Consider the following 24,367-nt stretch of genomic DNA (forward strand, 5'->3'; position numbering starts at 1 on the left):
AATATATACTGTATCTCTGTATCTTTAACTGTGTATGTGTTGCAGTGTATTAATATCCTGGACATTTTAAGTTAACGCAGTGCTATAGACCTGTACCAGAGACTATAAAAATCAATCCAGGTCTCATTCACCGCTTTTCTTTTTTTTATTCAACTGGAACAACTTGTGAAAGAAACCTAAACACAACTCCCTGAAAACTTTTTCCAAACTTGCCATAGTGTTTATATTAAAAAATAAAGAAAAAAAACTCTGAGTGTTTCACTTTCCCCAAACTGTTCTCCACACAGCTGAGTTTTTTATAGAGATCAATAACACGCTGCTCAGCTTAGCTTAGCACAGTGAAGCACAGCGCAGCACAGCACAGCACCTACACGCGGGCACATCTCACCCAGTGAGAGAGCGCCACCACCTACACGCGGGCACATCTCACCCAGTGAGAGAGCGCCACCACCTACACGCTGGCACATCTCACCCAGTGAGAGAGCGCTACCACCACCTACACGCTGGCACATCTCACCCAGTGAGAGAGCGCTACCACCTACACGCTGGCACATCTCACCCAGTGAGAGAGCGCTACCACCTACACACTGGCACATCTCACCCAGTGCACACGCTGGCACCACCTACACGCTGGCACATCTCACCCAGTGAGAGAGCGCTAGTGGGCAACGCGGCAGCGCTGCCCATTTCTCCCCCTGCTGATGACTCACTCAGCGGGCACGCGTGTGGCTCTGATGCCCACTTTTATCACCGACGTGTGTGCGTGTGTGTGTGGCGCAGATGCCCAGTTTTATCACCAGTAACGCGTGTGTGTGTGTGGCGCAGATGCCAAGTTTTAGCACCAGTAACGTGTGTGTGTGTGTGGCTCTGATGTACTACAGGCTACATACACACTCTCTAGCTATGATCCTCTTACACAATATGAGTCTTTGTTGTGGCACTCTGACTAAATGATCTTTACTTGTAAGTGTGTGTTGTACAAAACGTGAACTTCTCACCGTCTCCATCTCCCCTAACACTGATGTTCACCACTAAAGACTACATTGTGATTATATATATATTGATTATATATATTATAGTTCAAAGTACTGTGCCTGAATCACATCCTAATCTGGCTTCCATCAATGTAGAAAAGCATGAACTAACAATATGAACTGCAACCCTTACCTTTAAAGTCTTTATTATTTCTCATTATTCATTAAAACATTCGGTCATTTTTACTCACGGCCGCGGTGTAGAGTGTGCCAGGCCGCTGCTGTACACGGTGAGGCCGAGCAGAGCCCAGTGTTGGCCGTGGTGGAGGGGAGGCGGTGGGAGACCCAGAGGGCCGGGCAGGAGGGGGGAATCTGGGTCACTGAGGCCCCCCGCGGGGCCCTCCGGCTGGGCTACTGCCACTGCCCTTCCCCCTGCTGTCATCATGGAGCCACTCTGGATGACAAGCGAAGACTGTTAACCTTCCCCTCACCCGTCTTAGTGGCAATGGGCCGCCGTCGTGTCTTAAATGGGCCCATGCATTATTCAAAGCTCAGAGCCACAGCTAGCGAGGGAACACCAGAACAGGCGTGGGAGGAGAGGACAGGGGACAGGGGACAGAGGGACAGGACCATTACGATCATGTTGATGATGAAGATGATGATGATGGTTATGATGATGATGATGATGATGATGATGATGATGATGATGATGATGATGGTGATGATGATCATAATCACTATGTTGATGGTTTACGTTCACATTTAGTCATTTTGCAGACACTTGTATCCATAGCAACTTCCAAAGATGAGGAATAACGTTCAAGCCTACTAGCTACAAGTTATTAGTTACTAGCATCACGAAGGTGATGATTATAAGGATGATGAAGGTGATGAAGATGATGTTGATAATAGCAGTAAGGGTTATGTTGATTAAAGATGGATGAGGATGAACATAGAGATATGTGTTGGTCGGTACTTAGTCTGTGTGAGGATTGTGGATCATTTTGAATGTGTACTGTTTTATGCTGCAGGGTTGCTCTGTGTTGGTCGGTACTTAGTCTGTGTGAGGATTGCGGATCATTTTGAATGTGTACTGTTTTATGCTGCAGGGTTGTTCTGTGTTGGTCGGTATTTAGTCTGTGTGAGGATTGTGGATCATTTTGAATGTGTACTGTTTTATGCTGCAGGGTTGCTCTGTGTTGGTCGGTATTTAGTCTGTGTGAGGATTGTGGATCATTTTGAATGTGTACTGTTTTATGCTGCAGGGTTGCTCTGTGTTGGTCGGTATTTAGTCTGTGTGAGGATTGTGGATCATTTTGAATGTGTACTGTTTTATGCTGCAGGGTTGCTCTGTGTTGGTCGGTATTTAGTCTGTGTGAGGATTGTGGATCATTTTGAATGTGTACTGTTTTATGCTGCAGGGTTGCTCTGTGTTGGTCGGTACTTAGTCTGTGTGAGGATTGTGGATCATTTTGAATGTGTACTGTTTTATGCTGCAGGGTTGTTCTGTGTTGGTCGGTACTTAGTCTGTGTGAGGATTGTGGATCATTTTGAATGTGTACTGTTTTATGCTGCAGGGTTGTTCTGTGTTGGTCGGTACTTAGTCTGTGTGAGGATTGTGGATCATTTTGAATGTGTGCTGTTTTATGCTGCAGGGTTGTTCTGTGTTGGTCGGTACTTAGTCTGTGTGAGGATTGTGGATCATTTTGAATGTGTGCTGTTTTATGCTGCAGGGTTGTTCTGTGTTGGTCGGTACTTAGTCTGTGTGAGGATTGTGGATCATTTTGAATGTGTGCTGTTTTATGCTGCAGGGTTGTTCTGTGTTGGTCGGTACTTAGTCTGTGTGAGGATTGTGGATCATTTTGAATGTGTGCTGTTTTATGCTGCAGGGTTGTTCTGTGTTGGTCGGTACTTAGTCTGTGTGAGGATTGTGGATCATTTTGAATGTGTGCTGTTTTATGCTGCAGGGTTGTTCTGTGACAGATCACGCTCACCCAGATCTCTTTCTATCTTTTCATTTCAAAACAGTCACACGTCAAAGACACAGTTCAGTGCACACATACAGTACATTTTTACAGAATACCTACTGTATATCAATACATCAAAATGCAGAGGGGAAATTATCTACAGTACTGTATATTTCATCTTTCGTCTAGTTTTATCTCCCACACAAAATGGATATGAGGAACACAAAAATACCACCTCTTGCGTCAAAGGCAGCCTCTCAGATGTATTAGTGTTGTGCGGTGCACAGTGAGCTGCCCTATTGGACGATCCACTCAGTAGCTCTCGTCTCTAAATATGGCGCAGACACACCTCCAAAGGGAGAAAGAAAGGCGAGGAAAAGGGAGGAAAAGAGTTAACAGCGAGAAAATCAACGTGCTTGTGTAGGTCAGGAGATGTGTTTGTGTGTGTAGGTTAGGAGATGTGTTTGTGTGTGTGTGTGTGTGTGTGTGTGTGTGGGTGTGGGTGTGGGTGTGGGTGTGGGAGAAGCACTGTAGCATTGAGTGTATACCTGAACCCAATGCTGAACAAACTAAGAAAAACAGAATTATGTTTTACATTTAACATTGTATGTTATTATGCATGTAAATGTATTTTGCACATCAGTACCTTGTCTTCTCTGCGTAGTTTACACTGTGACAACCATTATGTTACAGCAATTACCGTAATTTTGCCACTATTAGCTGCAGCTTATACATTTATTTTGCTAAATTTCTTCGGCTATAAGGGTAATACTCGGGGGCAGTTAATATGGTAGTACTGTAATATGGTTTCATTCATTTTAACTTGCGTAAAACATTGTCCTGTGGCTTATACACAACGGGGCTAATACACAGGACATTACTGTAATTATCCTATGCTTATACACAACGGGGCTAATACACAGGACATAACTGTAATTATCCTATGCTTATACACAATGCAGCTAATACACAGGACATTACAGTAATTATCGTCTTCTTGTGTCCTTGCAGATTCTAGTTTGGCACACCAGGACAGAGAAGCCTGTGCTGGTTAACGAGGGCAAAAAGGGATTCACAGACCCCAACGTGGAGATCTGACACTGGCCATCTCTAACGCTGGTGAGGAACCACTCATGATACAAATATACACAATGGTGTGTGTGTGTGTGTGTGTGTGTGTGTGTGTGTGTGTGTGTGTGTGTGTGTGTGTGTGTGTGTGTGTGTGTGTGTGTGTGTGTGTGTGTGGGTGTGTGTGTGTCTGATACATTGAAAGACATGGTGACAACTTCAAGATGTCATGACATCGATGAAGCAAAACTCAAGTCAGTTGATTTCTGATTACATTTTTGTTCAATCATATACAATATATTCTTACATATATGCACTCATATTCTTGTTTGTAAAACCTGAAGACATTTCATTTTGCTGTCATTTTGAGGACCATGCAGTAAAGAATACAGATGTTTAGCTCTGCCGCCGCATATTAAAGGTAATCTGACACAGGAGGTGACAGGCCATGTGTAAGCATCGCTATCTTCCAGAGGCTAATGTGATTACCGCCGCCTGGAGAGGCATCATCTGAGCGCCGGCGAAGGCTAATTAGCATAACCGCTCTGTGATGAAGTCTGCGGCCAGACTAACAGATGGTGCCAACTGAGTTAGCGCATGCTAGCCCACAACCATCCTTGCTTTCAAGTTCAACTTTTATGACATTTCAAAACAGCTTATGTCATACCATTACATTTTTTTTCTTTTTTTTTTTGCCAAAGTACAAGAAGCAAATGAAAAATAGGAAAGAGGATTTATCTCAGTGCTATGAATCAGTAGTGTATGGTATGCAAGCTACTGTAGCTGATGCCAATACGAGTTGGGATACAAACGTTTCCTAAAGCATATGTATGTACAGTATACGTTAGATGTTGCCCATTGATTTAGAGTACAGAGATAGGCAGTGGGTCAAATAATGCTCCATAAAATCAAGCGAGACAAAGACATGTTAGAAGATGTGAATAATATACGAGTCATCTGCAAGGCTACTGGGTAAAACAAAAATCTAAGGTGCTGTTCTGTGCTTCAGTTTGGTCTTGCTTACATAAAATAATAATGTGTTTACTTACAATAACAATCTAGGTTTTGTTTTTTCTCTGTCTCTCCATCTCTCTCTCTCTCTCTCTCTCTCTCTCTCTCTCTCTCTCTCTCTCTCTCACTATCCTGGTTTTCAGGTACCTGGCTTTGGTAAAGCTTTCAACAAACTAGAGAGCACTCACCTCAGACTCACCTCAGAAACACAAGGACGGGGACAGCGGACATATCCAGCTGTCTTTGAACTAGACTAAACTAATAACAATACAAATGTACAGTATTGCATTAAAGCACAGAGTAGATGGCAATATTTATCAGGTTTAATGAACTACAAACAAACAAGCAAGCGAGCAAACAAACAAACACACAGATTCTAGACACCACATGAGGACATGGAAGAGGAAGGGACCTTTTTTGGCACATCACCCCAAGGGAAAAACTCCGCCTTCTGGGAGACAGCACAACGACGAGGGCCCAGGGAGCTCCACGTGGATGAACTTTGAACTCTGACCTGTGTAGAGAACATGACTGATCCCCAGCGAGTGGAACGTGCTCTCGGGCGACTGTGCAGGGGACGGGTCGACGGAAGACCGGGCCTACATCAAGAGCAAACAAACATTCAACGTTGCTCTTTAGCTAAGCAAAAACTAAACAAACAGCATCAATAACGACGAAAACAACAACAACGACAAACATTTGCATCACAATGGCCATGCTGAGGTGAAGAGAGAGACGATGGAGTTCTAGAACAAATTATCCGTTTAGATTTTCATTTGCATCACAATGGCCATTCTGAGGTCAAGAGAGAGACGATGGAGTTCTAGAACAAATCATCTGTTTAGATTGTTTTTTGTCATCCTGAAAATACTGAGAAATACTTAGAAGGGAAGGAGGTTTTATTATTTTGTTACATAACTATATCTGCTTTTAACTGAATGTTTTGTTGTTTACAATCATTGTCTTGCTGTTTCAGAACTACTGATATTTGCGTCCATCTCAAACTCCCATTCCCTAATGCATTTTTTTTTTTCAGTGTCCTAAAAAGCTTGTAAGAGTACTGAAGCACGCCCACTCATCTCAAGTGATAGATCCCTGGAAGAACACTTTGAAAGAGAAGAACCTAACATACTTCAGCAGCACTTAAAACTGTTACTCACTGTGTTCCTGTGTCGGGAACCCCTGTAAATATGAACTTTTTAAAAAGAAAACAATCATAGGCTTCAACACGGAGTAACCTAAAAGAGCGAGCAATGTAACTACTGTATTTATGTAACTGGTAGGGGGAAGAGAGAAATAACTATGAAAACACATTAAATCATGTCGAAAGAATATCAGACGGAACGCCTTGCATACATAACGAGCTAAACTCCCACCGTGTGGAGGGAGCCATCCGTAAGGACGTACAGTACGTGCAGCCATAACGACCCCCTGGTTAAGCATAGGTCAAAAGGTCAAAGGTCGCGGTAGGAGCCCCAGCACATTGAGCACTGTAGCCTATCACCGCACTTCAGCATACAGTAGTCTTGAAAGGAATGGCCAGCTCATACACAGACTACATTTATACTCATTCATCTAGTCAACGCTATTATCCTAGACGACTTACGGTACTCATACAGAGGCATATTTACATCAGAGCTTATGTGCGGTCCCTGGCTATCAAACACACACGGCCCTGGTGTTGTGTTAGCACCACGCTCTTGTCAGTCGAGTCTATCAAACACACGGCCCTGGTGCTGAGTTAGCACCATGCTCTTATCAGTCGAGTCCATCAAACACACGGCCCTGGTATTGTGTTAGCACCACGCTCTTATCAGTCGAGTCTATCAAACACACGGCCCTGGTATTGTGTTAGCACCACGCTCTTATCAGTCGAGTCTATCAAACACACGGACCTGGTGTTGTGTTAGCACCACGCTCTTATCAGTCGAGTTTATCAAACACACATGGCCCTGGTGTTGTGTTAGCACCACAATCTTATCAGTCGAGTCCATTGGAGAGGCCTTTAAAAGCCAACCGCTCTTGTGAACACTCGATTGTGAAATAGGTTGAGTGTAAGCCATGGGATTTGCTTTGTTGGGCATCTCCCTGAAGGGTGACATGCGCGTACACCAGGAGCGTACGGCAATAACAACCGAGCGAACAAAGGTGCTGTGTGTGTGTATGTAGATGCTGAGGGTCACCTACGCCATACTGAAGACTGTGTTTCCGTCCCTCCCTGGCTGACCTGAAACGTAGATGCTGACATGATATCCTTGACCAGAAAGCAAAGCCATTGTCCTTGTTCATCGCGGTCAATCCAGTGTAAATTGATAGCGGCACCAATATGCTCATATACAGTACCATGCATTTCACACAGTATTTGATCTGGTTGGGTTTTTGATAAGACAAGTTGTCTGATGGCAGTTGAGGGTGTGGCCTATTTATGCAGTCATCAAAAAGCCATCTCTGCTTTGCCTATATATGCGCAGGACGTAGACCCAGTTCTTTTGGTATAGTCACACAAGCACAAGGACATGAGAGGTGTTCACTGACATATTAGGCCAATCATAATGGGGCATATTGGCATACTGAACATATTGGGCCAATCTTAACGGGGCATATTGGCATACTGAACATATTGGGCCAATCATAACGGGGCATATTGGCATACTGAACATATTGGGCCAATCTTAACGGGGCATATTGGCATACTGAACATATTGGGCCAATCATAACGGGGCATATTGGCATACTGAACATATTGGGCCAATCATAACGGGGCATGTTGGCATACTGAACATATTGGGCCAATCATAACGGGGCGTGTTGGCATACTGAAGGCACCATGGAGGGTCCTGGACCATAACAATGTTAAAATCAGCAGTATTTCCAATGTGAAATTGGCCTCTGGTTCCTCTTATGCAAGTTTGAATGCACAATTCCCATCAGATCTGTAGAAGCAGCGAGGTGACGAAAGCCCTGTACGCCCAGTAGGGTCTCAGTCAGAGCTCCCACCTTCAGTTTCATAATTAGAGGAAAAGTTTTCACCCCATTCTGCTGAAGCAACCCGCAAGGCATTTCTGTAGACGATTCAAAGACCTCGGCTTAACAGATGCTCAGTGTGTGTGTGTGTCTTGTTTGAGAGGCAAATGACTGATGGAGGAGGACAGAAGAGAGTCATGGGCGGGGAGAAATAAGCCTGGCGATGGAAAAAGAGCTTTCTGAAACACTCTGTAAGAACACACTTCTCCTCTTGTCTTCAGAAGGAAGCTTTTGAAACATGCATGGCAACTATGGTCCTGACCATTTGGAGAAGGAAATGTGTTGCATTAATGTTTCATCTGGGATGTTGAAATTGTAGCCATTGTAAGACCTCTCTCTGTCTTTATAAGTTTCCTCAGCAGTCTGCACCTCATGATAGAAATTGTGCACAATGTCAAAGGAAAAGACTCTGAACGATATATACTGTACACAATTCACCCATTACCTCCGTTATGTATTAGTCCGTAAGCATCTACAGAATGTCTTAGCAAACATGGCTTCCTTTCAACCCTCCAAGCCCCTGTGTACGACCCCTGAAGACTCTCCTTGGATGACACACAGGGGACCGACTGTAACATATTTATTTTTCCCTCACTGTTAAACATGACAACATGGATGCTCCTCGGAACTGAGTTTAGATAAGAATAGGGGAAATTGTGTGTCTACTCCCAGACTGCAGAGTGTTACTACTTGACGTATTTGGTTTTATCCCAGAGGAAGTTGGACGTGAAATCATCTTAAGTGTGATTATGAGAGGCCAGTGTGTCAGTTAAGGCCGAGCCCCGTAGAATCATCTGAGAGATGTGATGAAGAAGGGACTCATGCCAGGGCTTTGTGAAAAGGGTTTACCCACATCACCACATGCATCACATGGTCATAAATCCTGTCTTATTGCCCCCCCCCCCCCCCCCTCCCCATATACACACACACACTCTTGCAGTCAAGCTGAGAGGTGTGATCCCATTTCAGACTCAATACTGGACACACCTGATGCCTGGGTGTCCTCGCAAGTCCAGTGTCCTCGCTAGTCCAGTGTCCTCACAAGTCCAGTGTCCTCGCAAGTCCAGTGTCCTCGCTAGTCCAGTGTCCTCGCTAGTCCATGTGAGGCCTGTGTATTTATTCCACATTAATATATTTATTTATATAATTTATTTTGCCATCGTCCTTACGGCTTCTCAGTGATGCATTCCTATTCGCACGGCACACGCTCCACGCTCCTCTCTCCTCTCTCTAAAGAGGGCAACATTTATCATATTGGTTCAGCTTATTCCAGCACCAGCCGTCAATAATGATCTCGTCTTTTTTTTTTGGGGGGGGGGGGGGGGTTGTACATAAACCTGTCCACTTGCAATACAGTGGTCCACCTGCTTTTAACTGGGGCAAACAGTGTTAGAAATATAAACATTAGCGTTTACATACGGTAGGCCAATCTGTTAATAGGCTAAAGAGGACCGTAGGTGCACAATGTTATCTGTCTAAGGTTACTCACAGAGCGTATTAAGTCTTCTCTGCTCTTTCACATGTCTCCTACAAGTACACAACACCAACCATTTCAGCCATATATCCCCCTCTGTTGTTTGGGGTTATGGGTCGACAAATGAGTTGTTTTCAGTTATGTGTTTTGGGGCCATATCTTTTGTCTTCACATGACATGGCGTACTGGGTCACATGGGGGGAGAGGCGGGAGAAATGGCAGATAAAGTATTCCTTCTTCACAGTCTTAAAACTTAAGACAATAAGAAAAAAGATTCACAAAGAATAACTGGGTCAGACGTTGTTTCAACTCCAAAACTCTCTGAGAGGGATTTGCACGTTGTACTTCTTTAGTGTTTCCAGATCGTAGGCTTGTTCCTTTATCTCGGTTTCTCTTTCCCAGAAAGCAAACCCACAGAATTGGTTCAGCTATTCTCAGATAGAATAAAGACAGTAAATGGTTCACGAGAAAGAAAAAAAAATTTGTCCCGAAGCAAACGAACAATCTCCACACCATTTTCACAAAGTCAAACACTTCAGTCAAACAGAGGACAGTGAAACACACATACAAAAAAAAGGGACCGACGGCAGAGCAAGTGTTCACATTTCCGTGTTAAATCTCGACTATTCCCAAGTGAGCCATTAGGTCTGTCACAAAGTGCTTTTAACAGCCTGTATTGGTCATAGGGTTCATACTGTAATGCCATACGAACAACCCCCAACCCCCACGATCCCCGTCCATTCTACTGTTCGTAATACCTCTCCATTATTGTCACCCATCCACTCCACACATATGAATACCAACACACAAACACACACGTGTACACACACACACTTTGAAGTGATAGGCCAACCATGTCTGCATGTTTCTAGAATAAAGGTTGTTCTGTTTTCTTCACAATACCCATTTCAGAAAGAAAGAAAATAAAAGTGTTTTAAAAAGAAAATAAATTAAACACGTTGGGAAATGAGAATGTTTACTGTCTTGAAATATGTGACACTGGCTTTCTGTTAACTCTCTCTTTCTTTCTCTCTCTCTCTCCCTCTCTGTCTCTCAAATACACACACACACACACACACACAAAGAGAGAGAGAGATGTTCAAAGAGGAAATTATATGAAAAACTATAGATCATGGGCTAAAGGGACCATGATGTATATGAAAAACGAATAGGGCCTGATTAACGTTGACTTGCCAATGACATGAGTGAGGTATTCACCTTCAGTAACATCGGCGCAATCTCTAGTTCATTATGAATTAATCATATGTTCAGTATGTAAACATTAGCTTATGTATTAGTATACTCTATTAATTCATCATGAGCTAATAATCAATTCATCATAAGTTCAGTATGTACACATTAGGAATTATGTACTAATTTACACATATGAATCGTATGAATTTACACGTATGAATATGAATTTACACATATGAATCGTACCCTTAGTAATATGGATGTAGCCTAACTATTTAGGACATGGGGAATTTAATGTATAGGGAAATAGGAAAATATACTGATAGCACTTATTCAAAAAGACTTGAAGTAATGTTGGAAAAATACTTAAAGTGTAACTTTACCCCTTAACTCCACCCACTTCACATTTCTGAAAAAGGCTTTCAAAATGGGCAGGACGTTCTGAAATTTGGAAGGTAGTGCAGCACTGCTGCAGCCAATCAACCATGGTGATTTTGTGTCAATCTGGGAATGAGTGCTGCAAACATGGCTTATCATAGGTAGGCTAATCAGGGCATCAGGTGTTGGGGCATTTTATTCCTAATTTGTAATGACCCGGTGACGTAGTCTCGGCAGAAAAGTGCAGGACTATGTCAGCATTCCAATAGCATTTTGGACCAAAATGCCATGACATGTTTCAACCTGTAGAGGGCACGGAGAGCTGTATCTCCAACACAAAATCATACGAAATGTTACTTTTCTCGGGAAACACGATTTTTGCCCTGGTAGTGTAGGTCACCACTTATGAGTAATTTCAATCAATCAACAGCTCAAAAAACATATTTTAGGGTGCAGTTACACTTTAGTAATGATTAATTATGTGTTTGTTCATTCTTAACTAATACTTAGTGTACCATTATTGTCAAATGTTACCTATATTTTCCCCTTTTAATCAAAGTTATTGGTTAGACAATTCATCAGTTGTTGGATATAGGCCACTCTCACCCAATTCATCAGTTGTTAGATATAGGCCACTCTCACCCAATTCATCAGTTGTTGGATATAGGCCACTCCCACCCAATTTGGCAGCTGTTGGATATAGGCCACTCCCACCCAATTCTACATCCTTGAGCAGGTGTGTTAACCTTACTTTCGCCAGATCCTGTAGTTCGCTGTCTGCTTCACACAAGGATCTGGGACTTCTCGATAGGAGATGTATTTCTGAAGGCGGGTCCTTGTAAAACATCCTCGCATGTGATTTGATAAACCACTTGCCTGTTATCTTGAATGACGTGCTAGGCTTCTTCAAGCTCTTGCCAAACCCGGTCGGAAGAAGAGTACAAACATCCTTGCCACCAATAAATGTCTTCAAACCTATTCTCTGTTAATCTTTTAAAGAATGAATACTCGATAGATTCGACAAAACGGTTGAAATAGCAGAATCAATGTCAGCACAAGACTCCTCGCTGCGTGCCGCCATTGTTATTTGAATCAAACACTCGCTTCGGCGCTCCTGATTGGTTGCTCATTTTTTGAGCACTGGCACAGGGGTTTGGATTGCCCTCGCGTCCAGACCCTTGTGTGGAGCTCAGCGAAACGCCTCTGGTGGAGCATGGCGGAACTACAAGGGTCTGGCGAGAGTCAGGCTACAGGTGTGTAGCCCATGCTCACATGTCTACAGAACCTCCTTGGAACAGTACACTCCACCATAAAATTCATCATCTCATCATAAAATTCATATTAAGTGCATATCTCTTTCTAACAACTTCATTTGAGCGCACACTTCTCATTTCATTCTGCACCTGGGAAATGTTATGTGTACTATTTTGAGCGTGTATATCCATAAACAAAACAAAAAATAACAAATTGATAGGTAACAATGAATAACACCAGAATTGTATTTTGATGCTGCATTTATTGATTGGATTTGTGACAGTCAAAGATTGAACTGAAAGAGAAGAGGGATTTCTGCAGGAGGTTTAGTACACCAGCACCTGTTGGTCTGGGCTGGCTGCAGTCTCAGGTGTGTGTGTGTGGTGCACACAAGGGCGATGACTACCCAGGTGTGTGTGTGTGTGTGTGTGTGAGTGTGTGTGTGTGTGTGTGTGTGTGTGTGTGTGTGTGTGGTGCACACAAGGGCAATGACTACCCAGGTGTGTGTGTGTGTGTGTGTGTGTGTGTGTGTGTGTGTGTGTGTGTGTGTGGTGCACACAAGGGCGATGACTGCACAGGTGGCTGCCAGGTGTCATAAACACTGGACTTCCGCCAGCACACTCAAACACACAGATCTTACACACAAACCCACACACCACCCGTAACTGACCTCGAAGAGCCCTAACTGTTTAACGTTGTGTAGGAAGTAAGGAAAGAAGGAAAGAAGGCTTAAAATCACAGGTTGTGGGTGAACTCCACACGAGATGCCCGATCACTTGGCGCACACAAAAGGGCGACGATGGTGGCAGGGAAGATCATTCCAAACGCCACCACCTGGAGAAGACAACAGTTATCTATCAGAGGCAGATAAACACATCGCATAGATTCCAAATACCAAACCAACATGCCAGATTAAATAAACGTGAAGTATTTCATAAATTGTAGCCATCTTGCAAGATAGTCACTCATACTGCATAGTGAATAGTGCAGCAGCGTTGTGAAGACCATACGCTAATGTATACTAGCATAATAATGATAGGAGCAATGCAAGGAAATTGCTCATAATGGATGATTAGAGATGGACAGATATAAGAGTCCAGCAAATCGACAGATAAACAGATTGCTCTGAGTTAGTGGAGTGTGCAAGTATATTGTAGTAGCCTACCATTGAAGTTGGTGTTTGCACAGTGTTCATTTCCACCATGGTTGTTAGGCTCCCAAGGAGACCAGTTGGAATAGTCAAACGGGCTGCCATCAGTCCAGTACCATGTGTGACCCTGCAAACCGAAACAAAATCTCTTACAACTTGTCTTTATCCCAAAGTAAATTTGGACATTTACCCATGTGTGCTAAATGTGCAGGACCAAATTTAGCCTGCCCATAAAATTTGAGGCAGGGAGAGTGTAACAGGGACCATAATGGCATGCAAACGTCACGTAGACTAAAATTCTGTCTACGCCAGAGTAGCTCACCCTTTCAATCAGATAAGATTTTGGAGTGATACAGTAGAAGGCTGAAACAGTTAACAATCCAGTATAAGAAATTAGACACACTGCAAGAGTTTACCTCAAAGGATCCCCCAGCCCCAATCCATGTCCACTCCCTATTCCCTGACAAGTGACCTACAAAGCGTGCCTCGGCCATGTTGTGGATGGATGCAAGATGACCTCCCTGACCCGAGCAGTGTCCCTGAAGGTCAACCAGCATTCAGATCAGAATGTAATTTATGGCATAGTCAAATGTAAGGCAGGTCAATCCAAATAATGGAATAAAAAACAATCAGCATTCAGAAACAGAGAAAGATCATACACATGAAAATAATTTATTTTGTTTACTTTTCTGTTTTTACACTTTGTTATTCACCTCTGCATCAGACCAAGTAAGCAGTTGACTAAAAAATCTGAAGCAGCGATTTCCATGGCTGCTCCATCCAGACTGGCATGCTGAACGTTTTTCCACAACGGTCAGCTCTGAGAACAACAGTCAGGGTCAACATACTCAGAGAGATCATGTGCATCATGCAGCAGTTCTGAATCTTAAGACTAATTTGGTACAGTAAAAATGAGACTGATGAGTAAAACTGTCAAATACACTAGATGTCTTATAGGAACAACAGTTTATCAAATCAAAAAGTGGTTACTGCATCTACCCAAAACACAAAATCAACCTTTTGAAAACCACTATTACTCCCAACAAACAATGAAACTCCAAGGCACTCTCGTTTGAAAACGTTAAAAAGCCTTTATTGTTATGGCTTGGTCATATCAAACTTCTAAAAACTCTAACAATAAAGGCTTTTTAACGTTTTCAAACCGAGAGTGCCTTGGAGTTTCTTTGTTTGTTGGCATTCAGTATCCCATCCAAAGAGCACCTCAAACTTTTGAGTCCAGGAAGCGCTCCTCTACCCCCATTTGTTTAACCACTATTACTATTACGATACTACCAGCATTATCCACTACCACTACTATTACTACTGCAACAACAAGTATAGTGAATAGTAAGGGTGGAAATGTAGCATTTATTTACGTAAGTGGAGGGGAGTTTGTATTAAATATTTACAAAACAAGAGTAAAATATTTATATTTATTCTTAATTTGGTGTTTGATGTGATTGCACTGCCTGCCACCACCATTAGTCTCAATAACATTTACTCAAAAAAAATATGTTCTGTTCGTGCCATGAGAAAAATGGCTAGCAAAATGTGTTATCAGAGCTACAGCACTTTATGGAACAGGAGATACAAGCTCACCTGGAGACACTTCAGTTTCACCTGGACCACCATCAGACTCGGCCTCTGGAGAACAAGGAGTTAGTAGTCAGTATGTTAGTATGTTTCTCCACATCCAGTTATTTTTTAATTATATAGACTGTTGTTCATATCCATGCATTTTTTAATGTACTTTCAAAGCATCCTCTAGAACTGTAATAGTATGATAAACGTATAATAAATGCTTAATGGCGTACTCCACTGACCTGAAGCCATGCTCAAAGCAAACATGGCATAGAGAAGAGAGATAACTGGCAAAATCGCCATGGCAGTTACTTATTCTGAAACAAACACACACAAACACACACACACACACACACACAGTGACACAACTGCATGCAATAAAAATATTATACAAAAAAAAACATGACACGAGAGCTTAGAGAGAAACAATAAAGTCGGTGGTGTGATGCTCACCTGTTTATGAGGGGATCTTTGAGAGCCTCCGAAGGATTTGGTGAGGATGAGGACAGCTAAGCAGCCTTTATAGTTAGATAGTGAAAGCAGCTCCATGAGGTAAATAGCGTTATTAAAATAACCAGCATTCAGTGGCCATTTCATATTTGCCAACAGCAAATAATTCCTTATTTACATGACCAAAGTAAACATGGCAGGATGGTGAGATGAACACGGATAGAGGTGTGAAAAAGAGACAGGAAAAGCAGGCTCATTAAGGAACCTCCCAGAGGTCCTGCTGCTCTAACACCTTGTCCAAACTGGACGCGACGCGAGCGAACATTAGCGATAGAATCCGTTTAATTACATTGTTTTCAATTGGAGTGTCCTGACTGAAGCCACGCGAGCAGTGATGCAATGCAGCGTTTTTGAGGGAACTTTTGTCGGACGCCCTGCTTTTATTTTCTTTTTGTCGCTCGCATTGCTCTGCTATTTTGAATGAGAAATATGGAATCCCGTGACGCAACACAATGGCATAATATTAACGGATTCAGTGTAGACAGACAACATTGACAGTCGCTCGCTTGGATCCGGTTAGGTGTTAGGCTGCTGCTCCTACTTCACGCCATAGTTCTCGTGGAGGGCCAAAACTCTGAGCATGTTTACATCTTATCTAGTAATAGTCTGATATTAATCCAATCAACCCTTTCATGCACGCATTATGAAAAAAATGTCTAGATCTTTTTTATATTGATTTTATTAGGCCTACTCTATGAGCCTAATATTGAAAAGCAATTTAATTTGTTTTTAATATGATTTTATATAGAAGTTACATTACTGTCCACGTATGTAATTTTTTTAGTAGAACCCCTCTACTACCGCCATACTGTCCACCCACCCCTCTACTACCCCACCCACCCCTCTACTACCCCATACCCACCCCTCCACTACCTCCATACTGTCCACCCACCTCTCTACTACCCCACCTAACCCTCAACTGCCCCCACACCCACCCCTATATTACCTCCATGCTACCCACCCAGCCCTCTACTACCCCCATACTACCCACCCACCCCTTTACTACCTCCATATTACCCGCCCACCCCTCTACCCCCATTACTACTCACCCACCACTCTACTATCTCGCCCACCCCTCTACTACCACCTTTTTTACTCATATTACCCAACCCTCTACTACCACCACTACCCTACCACCCCTCTACTACATCCATACTACCCACCCCTCTAGTACTACCCCACCCACCCCTCTAGTACTCTCATACCCACCCACCCCTCTATTACCCCCATATTACCATACCACCTTGGCATTACCACATGTAATTAGGTCATTATGAATATGTTTACCAAATGTTTGTTTCCTTGTAATTTAAAGTAGTTAAAATCATATTTAAACAATAAAAATAAAAACAAATCCTAGTAACAAAATCTGATTTTTGGTCATTTAACTCCTCTGTTGCGCAACGTCCACATACGTGGACAGTTGCTTTTTAGGGTCTACAAACTCCATTTAACATCAATGTTAAATGTAGGCATGGAATATTCCAGTCTTAGTCACATTATTGAGGTGCGTTGTGTACAGTGTACAGTGCAACCAGGATGTTTTCTCATCAATCTACAATGCTCGAATACTCATGCAGGTGTTTGGAGTGTTTTGTATGATGCTTGCAATTGAGCTCTGGTGCATCCAACATCTATCAATAGGCCTAATCCTTGAGATGCTTCCACAACTCCATTGGAGTCCACCTGTGCCTAAATGAGATCATTGGTTCTGGTTCATTAGGAGACACACATCTCTTTATATAAGGTCTCACAGTTGGTGTATGTCAGAGTGAAAATCAAGCCACAAGGTTGTGAGAATTGTCCGTAGACCTGCAAAACAGGGTTGTTTGTGACCACACAGATCTGGAGGATACACGAAAAATGTTGCAGCATTGAAAGTGCCCAAAAGCACGGTAGCTTCCATCATTCTCAAATGGAAAAGTTTGGAACAATCAATAGTCTCCCTAGATCCCTAGATCCCTAGATCACTAGATCCCTCGATCACTAGATCCCTCAATCCCTCGATCCCTAGATCCCTAGATCACGCTGACTCTTGATGGGATGTGGTCAGTTGGACTACATGGACGAGGACTTTTCTGGTTTTGTTTGTTTTTATTGTTTGTTTTATTTTTTTGTTTGTTTGTCTGTCTTGTATGTCTTGGTGTCACGGGTACGCTGGCGATTGCGCCGCTCTGTTCGGCATCTTTTGTATTATTTTGTAAATTTGTTTGCTCATTGTTGTCACGGTATACACTGGTGACTACGCCACTCCGTTCAGCACTGTCTCTGTCTTTTGTAAAGCGCTTTCAGGGCTCATGTCTGTGACAACAGCAGCGCTCCGAGCTGGATAGGGCAGGCATGCACCGATGGGCAGGTGGATCGAGTCTTTGACTGGATAGATCCACAAAAGGTGGCAGAACAGGTAAAAATACTACGAGCCATAACAATAGATATGAATCACTGGTGTCCTCATGTGGGGTGTAGGTATTAAAGTGGCAAATTTATGAAAAAAAATAAATGCCCCCTGTACTTAAAGGAAGAACATTCATTTATTTACGAAACATTATTCATTCACAAAGAAAATTGGTGTCCTTAAAGGTTGGAGTTTTCCTCATTTATTTAATTAAGGCATTAAGATTACTTTTCAAAAGATGATTTCTTATTTCTCTTTTTAGTCAACTTTAGCATGGGTGTATTCACTAATGCCGAGCACTGTAAATCTTTCATACAGACCTTTTCCAGACCTATTCTCTGTCCTTGTGTCTACCATTATGAGGGGTTATAGACATACTGTAGGACTGTTTTTCAGGAGCAGAAATGTCATGTGATGGATAAGGGCATCCGTGTCTTGGTACACAACAAGGATGTCAAGGTTTGAAATCAAACATATCTGTTAGTTCTACTGAATAACACAAAGAGGAAATACCAACCATGTCTCATTGGCACCACGTTCAAAACAAACAAGAATGGTCTGATGAGCATTGCAAACATTTCAGGTGACCACTATCTAACAAGGACCAAGACAAACACAAACACAAGTTCTTAAATACACAAGAATCTAACCCAGGAACACTTTTACCACCCGCAAATGAATTTGTTTTGCACTTCGTTTGTATTGCACCATCATGGGAAAGAGTCTATCCGGGTCTCTAAGGTGCCTGAGGAGATCTAATCATTGCACCCAGTACTGTCTACCAGCTTGCAAACAGTAGGCCTATACACTACTGTATGTACTGCATGAAGTCTGATTAACATGGAGCTGCCAATTAAACAAATGAAGTATTCACCTTGTGTCATAATGTCTAGTTCATTATGAATTCATCATGTGTTCAGTATTTACTACTGGCACATATTAATCATACCCTTAAAACTCTATGAAGAAAAGCACATGTGTTAATCATCATTAAGTAATGTTGGAAACATGGATTAACTAGAAATGCAATTAAAGGAATTGCCCGTGCATAAAAGTCATACCAATATGGTCCATTAGATGACCTACGTTACAAAGTTTGAATGAAGTTTCTAAGTTAAACAGTTCAAGATAAATAGCGCACAGAAAAAGTAGTAAGCGGAATAAGAAGAAGAAGCTTAGGAAGAACAGTACAGTGCACAGGGCATTACAGCACAGTCATGTACTGTAATGATTGACTGGATGCTGCAAATGCATTGCAAATTCAAAATCAGTGTGTCAGTCAGTTTGTACTGTAATGATTGACTGGATGCTGCAAATGCATTGCAAATTCAAAATCAGTGTGTCAGTCAGTTTCATAGGCAATTCCTAATTCAGTCAGACAAGCATAATAAAACACATGCAGTAAAATATCACCTCTCTTATCAGCTGAGACAAACAACTGGTAAAGCACTGAGGGGTTTAGCACAGCACCCACTGCACAACAGAGAGGCTCGGAGGCACAAAGTGCCCCATCACTGAAGAGCAGCTCCAGCGCCCAACATGGTTAGGATGGAGCCTCAAATGATGAAAGTCCACCAACACTAACAATCTGTCAGAGAAGAAAACATCTCTCCTCGCATGTAAAAGCCTCTCATCGTCAGGCCTACATCAAACTTTGCTTTTAGTCGTGACTGTAGTTTCAGCTATTTAATATGTAACACTCTCTCTCTCTCTCTCTCTCTCTCTCTCTCTCTCTCTCTCTTTTTAAATATATACACGTATATATATATATATATATATATATATATATATATATAGAGAGAGAGGGGGTATAAATATGTATACTGTATATAGATAGATAGATAGATAGATAGATAGATTGAATTTCCCCTTGGGGATCAATTAAGTATCTAGATAGATAGATAGATAGATAGATAGATGCATATACAGTATTATATCTATCTATATGAATATACAGAGAGAGTAAGGGGAGTTTTACATGAAATAGCACTGATGCATAGAACTTAATGTAGAATGCATCAGTTAATATCATTCCCAAAAGAATGTGCTTCTTGGAACAGTCTGGGATGACACAGCATCAAGAGAAGGTCAAGGACTATTGAACTGCACCTCAGTGATTTTGTGTTTCTGCCACGTTAAAAAAAAAACCCTGCCATTATCAGAATCAGCGGAGTGTGAAACGCTTCTCGGGGCTGTGTGCTCTGAGGGGCTTCCTGAGTCAGCTCTATCGGCGGGACACACAGCCAGCGGTCAGCACGGCACGGCAGGACACGGCAGGGCAGGACACGGCACGGCACGGCAGGACAGAGTTCTAGTTTAGTTTTGGATGGCCAGCGCAGGTCACCGGCGGTCCTGTCTGGATCGCTATAGTGCTAGGCGCGCTGCCGATTCAATATTGTCCTGCCGTGCCGTGTCCTGCCGTGCCGTGCCGTGCCGTGTCCTGCCGTGCCGTGTCCTGCCGTGCCGTGCCGTGCCGTGTCCTGCCGTGCCGTGTCCTGATGAGCGCACACTGCGCTGGCCAACCCGAGGGCTCCGAGGGCCATCCAAAACTAAACTAGAACTCTCAGGGAGTTCACCTGATGAGCACACACTGGTTGTCGTGGCGTTGCCATAGCACTCGGTAGGTCTGATTGGCCAGCGCGTAGATATGAGGAGGCAGCTGATTGGTCAGGGTATATGATGATGTCATATGAGGGGGGGAGTTGGCCCCGCCCACCAGTGCTGTAGACATACACACTATACACACACACACACACACACACACACACACACACACACACACATACATTATACACACTTACATGTAAGTAACTAAAAAAGCATTCAGAGAGCGCAGCTACCTCCGGCTGTATTGTTCTTCCTAGGTTGTCATACATTTGAATAGACTGGGTGTTCCCATCCTGCCTTGCAAGGTGATTTCATTCACGCTGCTAAGGCAGTCTGGAAACTACCACCCTAATTTTTGCCTGAGATAGGGGACCAATCACAGAACAGGGGAGGAGGCAAGACGATGATAAGCTTTGCACAGACGCATTTGATAGACATCCGTGGCGCCCAATGAACGGATCTGGGCTTTTTTTTTTTCAAATACCAGAAAAGTCTGGTTGCCAGACCACGTCTCATTTGAGAAGTAGTAGGCGCTAGCCAGGCTAACATTTGAACCTAAACTATTCAGATCGCCACCACGTGGCCATTACCATGCCAAGCGAAAAACAAAAACGGATTCCCAACGCTGCTCCCGATCACTCCCAAAATGTAATTGTTTCTTCCTTGCGTCATTTCTGACCTTCCTTGAATTCCATCCATAATTGTTTGAGTTATCTTGCTAACAGACAGACAGACAGACAAATAAACAAACAAACAGACATACGCCGGTCCCCGATGAAAACATAACCTCCTTGGCGGAAGTAATAATCATAACTCTCAGGGAGCCTGCCACTTTATCAGATGAAGCAGCAAATCCCCCCCAAAAAGATGGAGGTTGCAGGGAAGAGTTTGATATCCCTAGATAGTGACAGACATCCCTGAGAGATACCTAGGACACACACACACCATTATCCCCACCACACACACTCACAGCGAAAAGTCACAGACAGAGAAGCACTCTTACACAAAGGCAAGCGTGCATACACAAACTCATTTACATACATAAAAGTTGCAGTAGGGGATGGAGTAGACAATGGAAACAAAAGCGTGATTTATATTTGCAGAGAAAATGTGCAGGACTGATAGGCGGTCATATTGTAGGCCATATTGTGTACCGCTTTGCGGTACATCTAGTTTTACATCAAGATCAAAAATTTTAGTTGATAATGTTTTCAGTATAAAGAGACTTACCTTGAAGCCTGTGGGTGGGATGAACAGTTGTCTTTCAAACTGCCTCTGCACGTAATAGGCCAGCATTTGTGACCAATCGTAGCTGGTCGGCAAAACGGCAAATACATCCTTCTTTAAAATGAATGACTTGAGTGGTTCTTTCTGCTCAACCTTCAAAGAAAAGCCCAAGTCTAACTCTTCCAAAGCCGATTAAAACGAGCACGCTTTGTTAGCCTCATCCATCTTTCGTTTTTCTCTATGGTTGTGCAACACGGTCTCACACCCAACTCGAACGAGGACACATGGGCCAGCCCCCTGGCGTCAATATCGGAAGCCAAAGGTGAGCTAAGGCGGGCTCAAGGACTCTGTACACAGATAGAGCGTTCTGATTGGACCTACTGGCCTGGAGTCGAACGCAGGCTTGGCCTCAACGGTGCGACCCTAGACCATCCCGCTAGGCAAAAATATTTTTGCCCGCTAGGGTGCATCTAGATTTCTAGGCTAGACTTACCTAGCAGTTTCTCATAAAATCATTTGACTTAAATTAAGAGGAGTTTGACTTATTTTTAAGACGCATCCTGAAAGCAAGCAAATTTCTCTACCAGTGCGATGCAGTGCATCTGTCAATACTAGATGATGGGAATACCAACATTATAAGTAGCCTACTTTCAGGTTGGAACGAGGAGCACAGACGAAGAGACACTTCAAAGTTTAATTATTCAGTCTGCCTTGCACCTCTGCCTCAGCTGCTAAGTTGGAGTAGTGCAGCTTCTTATGCTAATACGCTTCTTCGATGGCCTCCCAGGGAACTGTCAGTTCTATGATGTGAATTAGACCAAAGAGCAAGGTCTGGACGAAGGGTGCTACTGCAATCTCCGAAAGAAAAATGAGACAAGTTCAAGAGACAGACAAGATTCAGTACCATGATTCAGAGATGAGATGCACAGTTGATGATATGTAGCAAGGCCATATTAAATACCTTAATAGTTAATGACGCATGAACGTCATGTTCCTGCGTGCAGAGAGATTGAAAGTGCAGTGTACATGTCTAGGATTTTGGAGCAGAGATAACTCAGTGCCTTTGAGTCCCCTGTATTCTGCCCTATTTGTACGAATGGTGCAAGCCAACAAGCAGCTAACACTGATTGCCTCCGAGACAGCAGGGCCACGGGCCCTCTGCTTTCTCTCCCAGCAGTACAGGGCGGGACCTGCTCTCTCCAAGGGTACTTGCCGATAGGCCCTTATCTCCCTACATTACAGCACATGCTTTGGCCCCACTGATCTATAAAGAATACCTGGATAGTCATCTACGTCAAAATTCTGAAGCCTTCATGGCGGCGGCCATTATGGGACCACTTGCCATAGGAATGCATAGACAGTAAAAGACAGTAAAAGAATGTTGCCGTTCTGCAACAATGGAATTGGAACACCTCGCCGCCATTATGGGACCACTCGGGACAGTTCCATTGGCTTCATTGTTGATGGGTCAGCAACAATGAGATAGTCTATCCAGGTATTCTTTATAGATCAGTGTTTGGCCCACTTGAGGCTCTGATCTGGCCCACTTCAGGCTCTGATCTGGCCCAGCTCTGGCTCTGATCTGGCTGGATATCATGTGAGCGTGAGGCACTGAGATGGTTGTATGAGCAATGAGCAGAATAAACAGTGAGTTCCTGGACCAAAGAGATGATGGCGGTCTGTATTGTTTCTCCTGTGAATGTTAAGTGCTAGCTATAACCACATTGGTGACTGTTACAATGTTAGACTGCTGCAGAGTCAAAGATGACTAATGCTACAACAGCCATTTAGATACAATGTCAAGAAAGCCCGAGCTCCTGTTGTCCAGACTTACCTGAAGTCAGTGTTTACATAAACTAGCACTGGACCTGTGTAACGGGTGCTAGCTGGTTAGCTATGCTGTAGAACGTTAGTAAACCTCACTCCCCGACGCTTCAAGAGCGCTGCTGGCATGAAAGCTAGTAGCCTGGGCTTTTAGCTGGATTGTTAGCACGCTCGATTACCGATCCGAGGTGCTGGTGTCTCGCGGATTCGACCCCGGGCGTGTGCAGGGCTGGACCGCGGTGGTTCCACACAACGCAGGTTACACCGGCTCTCTTGTACCACATTCTACCATGTGTGACCTGTAAAAAAAGACAACGCAAACTTGCACTATTTGCTACACCTCATAACCTACAGAAGTCAGCATGTATCCAGACCAGAACAAGCCATAACCTCAACATTTCACACTTCCATGGCACCATCCCACCCCCACCTGCTCTCCTTTGTGGACTTTGAGCAGTGTGAGGTCTGACCATGTCCATTTGAGGACCATCAGCTGTGTGAAGAGAGCTCATACATATGGAATTCCCTCCCACATCAGATTTGCATTCCAAAAGCCCTTGCAGCTGATTGGTTAGGTGTGAGCTCTAGAAGCTAATGGGGCAGGCAAAAGGACTATATTATGAACACACAACAGACTGGGGTCTCAATACTGAAGTCACATTTGGGACACCTATCTACAGGACTACATCTGTCTTTGTATTGAAGGATTGTTTGATTGCTATTATTTTC

At 43.3% G+C, this 24,367-nt stretch overlaps 2 protein-coding genes across 2 annotated transcripts in view; one reads left to right on the forward strand and one right to left on the reverse strand.

The window, feature by feature from the left end:
- Positions 1–7,018, forward strand: part of LOC134099951 (galactosylgalactosylxylosylprotein 3-beta-glucuronosyltransferase 1-like) — a 117,923-nt gene extending 110,905 nt beyond the window's left edge. Inside the window, exons 8-9 of the mRNA XM_062552991.1 lie at positions 3,953–4,060; positions 5,164–7,018. Coding sequence (XP_062408975.1) covers positions 3,953–4,039 — 87 coding nt within the window. The 3' untranslated portion in view covers positions 4,040–4,060; positions 5,164–7,018. The remainder of the gene's footprint in view (positions 1–3,952; positions 4,061–5,163) is intronic.
- A 5,568-nt stretch (positions 7,019–12,586) lies between these two features.
- On the reverse strand, positions 12,587–15,601 carry LOC134099603 (galactose-specific lectin nattectin-like). Its single transcript, XM_062552536.1, has 7 exons — positions 15,529–15,601; positions 15,318–15,392; positions 15,094–15,138; positions 14,208–14,314; positions 13,911–14,033; positions 13,510–13,621; positions 12,587–13,178 (listed from the first exon to the last, which is right to left on the reverse strand). Exons 2-7 carry the CDS (start codon positions 15,376–15,378, stop codon positions 13,117–13,119), a joined length of 510 nt encoding a protein of 169 aa, XP_062408520.1. The 5' UTR covers positions 15,379–15,392; positions 15,529–15,601; the 3' UTR covers positions 12,587–13,116.
- Positions 15,602–24,367: the final 8,766 nt, after the last annotated feature.

Source organism: Sardina pilchardus, chromosome 13 (assembly GCF_963854185.1).
Source record: "Sardina pilchardus chromosome 13, fSarPil1.1, whole genome shotgun sequence".
NCBI lineage: Eukaryota > Metazoa > Chordata > Actinopteri > Clupeiformes > Clupeidae > Sardina > Sardina pilchardus.